Source organism: Cynara cardunculus (genome assembly GCF_001531365.2).
Source record: "Cynara cardunculus var. scolymus isolate 2C chromosome LG 3, CcrdV1, whole genome shotgun sequence".
NCBI lineage: Eukaryota > Viridiplantae > Streptophyta > Magnoliopsida > Asterales > Asteraceae > Cynara > Cynara cardunculus.
In genome coordinates this window covers 33,433,600-33,443,455 of record NC_037530.1, presented here as the reverse complement: position 1 = coordinate 33,443,455, position 9,856 = coordinate 33,433,600, and the positions used below count along the sequence as shown (strand labels likewise).

Sequence of the window (9,856 nt, the reverse complement as noted above, 5' to 3'; positions counted from 1 at the left end):
ATAATAATTAAGTATTTTGTTATAACTAATGATTATCCTAATTATATTTTAGATCTTTTATATTTAAAATAAGATGTTTATCTCGTATTTGATTATGTTTATCTGTAGTTCGTTACACGATTAAAAATGAAGCTTTAATAAATTGTACTTACGCACAATTGACTTGCAATCTTGAATTTTAAGTAATATATATTAATAAACAGTGTTTTATTAATTAAAAATTGTTTTTAAGAGTTCTTATCAAATACTTTATAATACAGTATAGATGATTATCAAGGTAATTTTTTTATCAAATAAATATGACATAATTGGTAAGATTTTTGAATTTTCTTTCTAGAACTTAGGTGATGTTTGTTTTTTAAGAGGTGCTGAAGTCTGAAGTCTGATTTCACTTCTAATTTATAAGAGGTGGTGCTAAAGTCTGAAATCTGAATCAGTCAGACTGTTTGTTTTTACGTCTGAAGTCTTGAAGTCTGAAATCTGAATCAATATAAACACGAAAACAGTCTCATAACGACTAGAACCAATATTCATATTGCATTAATTGTGTCGCCATCATCCCTTGCTCAATGGTTTGATCATACTCAGAAAATAACTCATATATAGGAGAGATCGATTTGTAGAGATCGTTTTGGATAGATCGGTAGCTTGAGACCGAGCGAGAGATCGATATGGTGTCTAGATCGTATGATGTGGATAGATCGGTATGATTTGGCAGCTGCAAATCAAGCAAGAGAACGAGAGATCGATATGGTGTCCTCATGTGTGAATAAGAGCTCATTAAGAGTTTAGACTATCACTTAAAATTCAGAGGACAATAAGAGCTTTTCAGCTCTTATTTTCAAAAAAAATCAAACGGTCTGAAAATAAAAACGTCTGATCGATTCAAACTTAAGAGGTATTAAGAGCTTTTTTTGAAAAAACAAAAAAAAACCCTTAATGTTTATTCCAACTGTTAATTTCAGGATCTTAATTAATTTAGATATATATAACTACCTAAAAAAATATTGATACAAAACTTAATTTACACTTAATGGTGGTACCACCAACTACAATCATGTCCACTCAACCTATCGATGCAAACTTTTTTTTTTATTTAAAGTGAAATTATGTTTGAAAAAGTAGCTCATAATTAATAAACTAATTAATTAAATAGTTATCTATATTATCTTATAAAGTAAATTTAACAAAAGTCTTAAAGTCTAAAAATACTAAATGATCAAGATACTCTTTATATCACTTTTTCACCCCCCATCCTCCCCTCACATATACTCATCCCCTCACATACACTTACCCTCTTACACTTTATACCCCTATAATTAGTTAATTAATTTACTTTACGTCATTTACTTTTAAATGTTTTATTTTAAAGCTTTATTAAATTAATATACATAATCGTATATTAATTAAAACATGTTTAAAAATACATTTTTATTTTTACAAGTTACACCATTATAATCGTCTCGTTAATACCTTCGAAATGAGTCAAATATTGAATAATTTTTGACTTAATTATATTATATGTTATATATACTGTGGAAATTTTTTTTTTTAATATTTACGATTTATATTTTTATAGTTATTTATTTATATATATTATATATTTTGGGGTTAGGCTGTCCAAAGTGCACTGTATAATATGTTCTGAATTAATATGTTTTTGGGTTTTTTTGAAAAAAAAAAAAATATATATATATATATACATGTATTAATTCAATCTTAATATGAGTTTCTGGACAAGAAAGAAGGTAAGCAGTTGAAATTTCATTCTAAAACTCATCTTTTTTGGTCTTTTCATGGCTTATGATATGTCAATTTGTAGTTTTCTTTATTGGTTTTGAGTGTTTATCTTAAAACTCAAGTTTCTTGGTTCTTTGCTCTTGGTGTAAATCGAACACATTTGTGGAGTCGTTTAAATATGTTGAATTTTAAATATATTGGATTTTAAACTGTCATACAATTTTTTCATCGATAGTTTGTAATTGGAACCATAACTCTTATTTATTCAAATTATATTAATATGTAAAGACCAAGTGTAACATATATCATCGTTAAATCTTATCTTATAAAACCAGTGGAACTTCAAAATCGTTAAAATTCATGGCTCTCGCCATATTGCGCGGGTACACAACTAGTATTTTACTAAAAGCTAACTTATAAAACAGTTACAAACAGTAAACTAACTAAAAATGATATTTTAAAAATAACTAATAATTAATACTAAACAAAAATTAAGAATTAATTTTAAGTTAATAATTTAATAATAAAAATTTAATAATGTAATATTAAATAATAATTTAATACTTATTTATTTGTAATTACTAAATTAGTTCATAATTAAAAAGTTATATTAAATAATACTTAATATTTCAATAAACTAGCTAACAAATGCTTAAGCAAAATAATTTTGACAAGTTATAATATTATTCGCATTCCTGTTTGTTTTAACAAAGAAACAAGTTCTTATGCAATAATATTTTACTTATTATATATATATATATATATATATATATATATATATAAAGTATTTATAATTGGTAAACATTCAAATATGTATAAATTATATTCAGACATAAATTACGAAGAATTATAAGATCATATCATTTATCACGAAAAACCTTTGTTGCATTTTTTTTTTGGTTTAGGTCCCTTCAACTAGCATTGTTTTCCTTCAGCCAGTTGGCTGTACACGAGTGTGATAACGGGTTTTTTTAGTAGAAATCATTCCATTTCCTTCTTTATAGTAACAAAAAGATAAATACCTACACCCACCGGTAACTACAGTTCATAAAACACCCATTTGGATCTTAACCTGACCCAGTTCTTTCTTGACACAGCAAGACTTTTCCCAAACTCAAAAACCCTAACCACCGAATCCGTACAGAGTTCGACCTTGCCTCTTCAATGCATACACAACATCCATAGCGGTAACAGTCTTTCGCCGAGCGTGCTCCGTATAGGTGACAACATCTCTTATCACATTCTCTAGAAGGATCTTGAGAACTCCGCGAGTTTCTTCATAGATTAAGCTGCTGATATGTTTCACACCACCTCTTCTCGCCAAACGACGGATTGCAGGCTTCGTGATTCCCTGGATGTTGTCACGGAGAACCTTTTGATGACGCTTCGCACCTCCTTTCCCCAAATTCTTTCCTCCCCTTTCCACGGGTTATCGGTTATAAAGTTTGGGATTATTTTTTATTAAGACAGAAGATAGAGGGGTTCAATTTGCATTTGTGCCTAAATTATTTTAATCCAACCCCTCATGATTTTTATATGCATATTAGATATCTCATTGGGATGGTAAGGGAGTTAAAAAGAAAAAAGTAGTTCTCTATGTGTTATTTGAGTCTGAGAAAAAAGAGAAACCAAAAGAAGAGAAAGAAAGAAGCTGATTTATGTGAATTTTTGTTCTGAATAAATGTTGTTATTCATCTTCATCTCTGTAAACATAAAGTCAGTTTTATTTTGAAAATATCATTTATTATGTTTTTGGGTAAAGAAACCGTAAGGTTTCATACGTGAGTACATGATGTTTATGTGCTATTGTTAGCATAAATTTTGGGTTTTGATATGATTTATTCATCTGATGGTAATAAGGGTGACACAATTAGGAGATATGTATATTTTTGTAATAAGGGTGACATAATCATAAAATAGATATACTTTTGCAATAAGGGTAGCATAATCATGAGATGGATATATTTTTGTAATAAGGGTGATATAATCAGGAGATAAGTAAATTTTTGTAATAAGGATGGCATAATAAGAAGATTGATATATTTTGTAATAAATGTGACATAATTAGGAACTGAGTATACTAGGATAAGAGTGACATAATCGTATTCTGGATGGGGTTATGTTATATCATTTATATGATGCAATGAGGTTGATTTTATTGCATGAGGTGTGATGCGATGAAATTGGGATAAAATTGAAATGTTGAGGTTATCGCATCCTTGTGATGTGACATGATGAGTTTATCGCATCTATATGGTGCGACAAGTTACTGTTATCGCATCTGTTGGATGTGACAAGGGTGGTTATCGCATTTTTGAAGTGCGACAAGTATGAATTATCACATGTGTATGACGAGGAGTTACTGTTAGCGCATCTGTTGGATGCGATAACTTTATGACTTATTTATTTAAATGTGACAAGTTTATATGTGATACGATAAACGATTTATTTTATTGGTTGATGCGATAAGTGAGTGTTGTCTCATCATTTTGATGCGATAAAAAGAGGTTTGTTCGATAAACCGTTGTTTATTTGTTATTTATACAAATATGGGTTGCTGCACTTTGGAGCTTGATAATATAATAAAAATAGTTACTTGTTAGTTTGAGTTGAGAAAGGAGACCTCCATTTTAATAGGAGAGAGTTTAATTTATAAGAATTAAACGACTGGGCAAAATCATATGCTACGGTTTTGAGATTCTTTAGTCGCACATAGAGACTCGAACAAACTCAAGGTTTGGGGTTGGTGACAATCTCGGGAGGAATTAAGCAACCACAAAACAACAAACGAAGATTGATTTCTTGACATATAAAAGCAGAAGCAATGAAGAAATCGAACGAGAGAGGTTGTTGGGTTCTGATTGGGTGACGTCGAAGTCAGATACATGTAAGTAGAGGTGCTCATGGATTGAGTTGATCGGGTTGAAGACATTTGAACAACCCAACCCAATGCTTGCGATTTGAAAAATCTTAACTTAACCCAATCCAAACGAAAGTGCAACCCAACCCAACCCGTACGGGTTGGTCGGGTTGATACTTTGATACATTTAAAATATTGTTCTAACATTGAATATTTTATTTTTCTACTCATAATTTTCTTTTCATCATCAATCATTTGATACAACTTATCCATACTCCTTTACGTATATCATATTTAGTTAATTTTCTCAATTTACGTATATATGTTTACAGTTACTGAACATATATACGAATGAGTTATATAAAGATGTGAATAGATTGAAAAGATGTGTATATGAATAGCGTATGTGATAATGTAATTGTCTAGTCTATATATTAATAAAAATTCAACAATCATTTTAAATTCAAGAAATAAATGGATATCGGGTTCATCGGGTTGGGTTGGGTTCAAATAATAGTAACACAATATCAACCCAATACCTACGGTTTGAAAATTTTACAACTCGATTAGACATCGAGTTGCTTCAGGTTGAGTTATTTCGCATTGAGTTGAGTTAGGTTGATCGGGTTGGTCGGGTTTTTGAACACCCCTACATATAAGAAACGAATATTTAACTGAAACTAAAAGTAAATGATTTCACCTTCTTCTTTTGAAACAAGAGGCTATCATTAAACTAAGTCGAGCATTGCTTTGTCGATTTGGGCGTTGTTGCACAACTTTTCCAATGTAAGAGTTTGAATACAATTTTTAGTAGTTGAGGGGTCATTTCTACAATAGCATAAACCTTGGGGGTAATTGAGTAATAACCTACAAATAATTCCTAAACGGAAATGTCTGACCAGCCGAGACTCTAGCTTTCCGAATCTCTTAGATCGGATTTACCGGCGAATTCGCCGGAAACCTACAGGCGGGATGCCAGGACCAGGTCCACACATGATGTATGCTCTAGGGACAGGTCAAGCTCTGACGAGCGTGTCTAATGGCAGATTCAGCCCTCATCACTGCATCATCTATGCACTCAACGCGTTTTTCGGTCCCGACATCGGGTCGTTCGCCGAGTGGCTGACATCTACTGTTGGTTTGGGTGGTGTGCTCGGATCCTCCGTCGAAAAGTTCATCCACGATCCTCTCTGTTACGTCTTGATCCTCGGAGTTCCTCTTTCTTTACTCTACACTCGTGCTTCTCGATTTTTCGTCTCCAAGGGCTATCTTGATTCCGTCTCTGGGGTCAGTTTGTTAGGTTTGAGATTCTTTGCCGTAATTCGTTTTAATGACTTGTCTACGCATTTGTAGCTATTGGTTATACCATTTTTGGAGTAATTTTTGTGCTTGAAGTTCTACTGATACCCTAAGATTGAACGAATTCTTATGATGTTTTTGGTGCTCCTGTGCAGGTGGCCCTTACGGTGAAGCAATGTTTTTTGCTCATAACAGCTGGTTCTTTATCTCACTTCTTCTTAGATCACCTGTTTGAGGTAATGCTTGACTTTAGGTTTACAATCGGAGAATGTATATTGCTTCATGTGGTCCATAAATGTTTAGCATAATTATCATTATAGACGCACAAAATAGAGGGAAGAGCGAGCAAATTACTGGTTGATCAATGATCAAAAACTATATCAGTGAATTACTAGAATCGTGTAATGAAGGTTATTTATTTCCCTTAACTTCGTACAGGAGGTCCTTAGTTTAAGGTAGAAAATTGGAACTGTTCAACGAAGCATCATAATCTGTAACGGTTTGCAAGATTGGTGAATGTAGAGCCTCATGATTGTAACCGGTGTATTTTCAAGCTGATTAGATCGTTTAAATCAATCCAACTATGAAAAGATAAGCTTATGAATATGTAGCTTTGCTTGTGACATCATTCAGACACTTGAACAATGTGCTTTTAGAAGCTCCTTTGGATTAATTCACCATTTCTTTCTTGCAAGATTGATGGCTATTTTATTACTTCATTTTTAGTGATCTTCTTAACATGTCAACTTTTAAAGGAAACTTGTATACTGCATTTCAATTGAATTGCTAGAAGTCATTTGGTTTTTCTCCGGCAAAATTTTGTTGTATGTATGACTGGCCATTTGAAGAAGAGGGCCTCTTTACTCTTTAGTACCTTTACCTTTTGCTGTTACATAATTTCTTCTCATCCCCCCAAAGATCCTACCTTTGGGTGAGATATAGTGGGATCGTTTGGTTCGGTTACAATCATTTTGATGACTTTTATATCTTTCCTGCAACAACCTGTAAGTAATAAAATAAAATGAGCTTAGTTATGAATTGGAAATAAAGAAACTAGGAAGGCACCCTGATCATTTAGCCAAGCTGAAGAACACCAGAACAATATGTAGGGGATTGAATCCCTTTTACAATTAGATCACTACTTGGCGGTGCTTCAACTAAATTGTTGAAACAGTCATATTATACACACACACACAGAGAATCACATTCAAATCCATAACGAAACCACACAAACATACTTATCATTGTATACGGTGCCAATAGTTGACAACATTCGATTTAAGCACAAAGTAGGTTCAATATGACATACTTACATGGTTATAAGACATTTTAAATACCTAGTATCACATGACGGACCGTTTGGTTCGTAGAATGGAATTTGGTGGAATTGGAGTCCATCAAAGGAATTGGAATTTGAAGGAATTGCAATGGAATTCAATAAGTTTGACCACCCGTTTGGTTGTCGGGAATTGGAATGAGATCTTTTAAAAGAATTGACATCTGCTTGTTTGATTGGCAGAACGTTGCTTTGAAATCCGAGTGAAATAATAATAAATGACCAAAACACCCCTTTATTACATTTTCATACTTTCTTGCTTAAATTATAAAATGAGTTGTAATGGTAAAATTAATGATAATGTTAATTGGCGGTGGTGGTGGCGGTGAAGGATCGAGAGTCCAAAGGCAACGAGCATGGGTATATAGTAGGCTAGGGGGTTTTGGGGTAATTTTGTCTTTTGAAAAAAGGGGTGGGAATGGATTTGAATTCCCTCACATATGCGATGAAATGATGAAGTTTGTGGATGGTGGAATATATGGACTTCAATTCTATTCCATGTGCAAACAAAAGGGCTGAATGGAATTTGGTCAACAGTAAGTCAGATTTTTGCATTTTACTTAATCCTCAATGTGATGCTAGGTATTTTAAACATCACATAACCATTTATGCATGTCAGATTGAACCTAATTTGCGCCTAAATCCACTGTTATCAATTATTGCCATTGTCACGTCGTTGATCATCATTGACAACCATTTGGTTTCGATTCCAGGTTAGAAACCCTATCAATTGACGCAAAATTGTATGCTAAACATTACTGTACAACTAATTGGAGCTTGAGCATTACCTGGTTCGACGGATTTGATGATGAAATCCTAGAACTCTATCTCCATTTATAGTAGCTTCAATTGTGATCTCGGACCCTCGGTATATGTTTGTGTCATTTTGTTGCGTATCATCAATGTGTTGCAACAATTATGTTGGAGCACCGGAAGTGAGAATCTAATCATAAAAAGGGATTCAATTCCCCAAGTATTGTTGTGGTGTTCTTCAGGGTACCCTCCTAGTTCCTTATTTCCAATCCATACCTAAGCTCATATTTATTTTTTATCTTTTTACACTTGATGATTATTCTGAAGCAACAGCCATAATCGTACCCATGTTTCTGAACTAATGGTGACACGTTGTCATCTAATTTCTCAGGAAAACGGTCACTCAACCATGTACACTTGGATATTGAGTACTGGTTGGTGGAAAGGTCGTGCTCCTGTCAATCCAGACGCCGTTGCTGTAATTGGGTTGTTATGTACTTGCTTGATCGTTGGTTTCATTCGCATCAACAGGTGCTTATTTTATTCTTTGATTTAATTGAAATACATGTTTTCCTTCTCTAGTTAGTTTAAGCCATCAACCAACTTTCTTTCCATTCATCTACAACAGGATAAAACCCGTAAAATCTATCAGAAAACAATCGATTAACTCTGCAATGCTGCTTCTAGTAATTGCTAGCTTGTACTGCTTATGGTGCACAAGCCAAATCTACTTGGTGAATCCCCGGAGACCAGCCGTTGGTGAAGAAGCGGATCTTGGAGTCATCGTGTTTCTAGCGGTTTATTTCTTCTTTCCACACTCGTTATGCATTATGTCCATGAACCCGCCTGAACGCCTCCCTCTTTAGCCAACTGCTTAAGAGTTATCAGAGTGCTGACTCATAGCAGCCGAAGATTTCCTAGTTCTACTGCAGAGACACTATTCACATGTGAATATACTTTGAGGATCCATGCTTTTAGCAATATCATTCACAAATGCATGAAAACAAGATTGTAATCCGATACATGAATTTTTGAAATTGAGAGAGAAATTCACTTCGTTTGTTTCCGGTTCTATAAAAGAAAATGTGTTAATCATGCTTTTGAAAATAAAAAATGTAGTGGAAAATCTTATTTACTCCAGGTTCAAATTCAGGCGCCGACAAAGCCTTTATAATCATAAAGGTTCATTTGCAATGACTCTAGGCTATTCGATTAGTCGGTGTGTACAAGCTGACTCGAAAACCCAGACCCAACCATTACCTATAAATAAATCATTAGGGTATAAGAACCATGGTGAAGGATCGTATGAGAAGTAGAGTTAATGTGATAAGCATAAGAAGAGATCTTTACCCTTGATCACCTTTAATCTCAAACTCATCCATGAATCACGCTTGATATTGAGATTAATCTGGTGTATTTCAGTGTATCTTATTATAATGTATATGTAAGAATGAATATTCCTTTTTTACACTTGGCACATTAAATATTTTTCTCATCAAAACCGAACGCTAGGAACCATAAAGTAAATATTCCGTTTATAATAACATTTATACATAACAATAAGACCAAAAACGATTCAATTGGATCTACCGTACAATTTGCTTTTGAAACTGTCCCAATCAATCACGATATCAAATAACCCCTCATTGTTCACGTAATCTCAAGTATCACTACCAAATACCAACCACATATATATATATATAGGGAAGGGTTCAAACKAGAACCCCTGTGATTTACGAGAATGCGAGAACAACCCAATAACCAYATATTGTGATAAAAAATAAAATTAAAAGATTTTTAAAACTAAAATTGAAATTTAAAAAGATTTAGAAAATATTAAAATTAAAAGGGTAATAATGGAATGATAT

At 33.1% G+C, this 9,856-nt stretch overlaps 2 protein-coding genes across 2 annotated transcripts; one reads left to right on the top strand and one right to left on the bottom strand.

Moving 5' to 3' along the window:
• Positions 1-2,863: 2,863 nt before the first annotated feature.
• LOC112509177 (histone H4-like) lies at positions 2,864-3,267 on the bottom strand. The gene is made up of 2 exons (XM_025114033.1): positions 3,261-3,267; positions 2,864-3,153 (listed from the first exon to the last, which is right to left on the bottom strand). The coding sequence occupies exons 1-2, from the start codon at positions 3,265-3,267 to the stop codon at positions 2,864-2,866; spliced, it is 297 nt and encodes a 98-aa protein (XP_024969801.1).
• A 2,241-nt stretch (positions 3,268-5,508) lies between these two features.
• On the top strand, positions 5,509-9,043 carry LOC112509881. Its single transcript, XM_025115078.1, has 4 exons — positions 5,509-5,887; positions 6,055-6,135; positions 8,380-8,519; positions 8,617-9,043. The coding sequence occupies exons 1-4, from the start codon at positions 5,573-5,575 to the stop codon at positions 8,852-8,854; spliced, it is 774 nt and encodes a 257-aa protein (XP_024970846.1). The 5' UTR covers positions 5,509-5,572; the 3' UTR covers positions 8,855-9,043.
• The last annotated feature ends 813 nt before the right edge of the window (positions 9,044-9,856 follow it).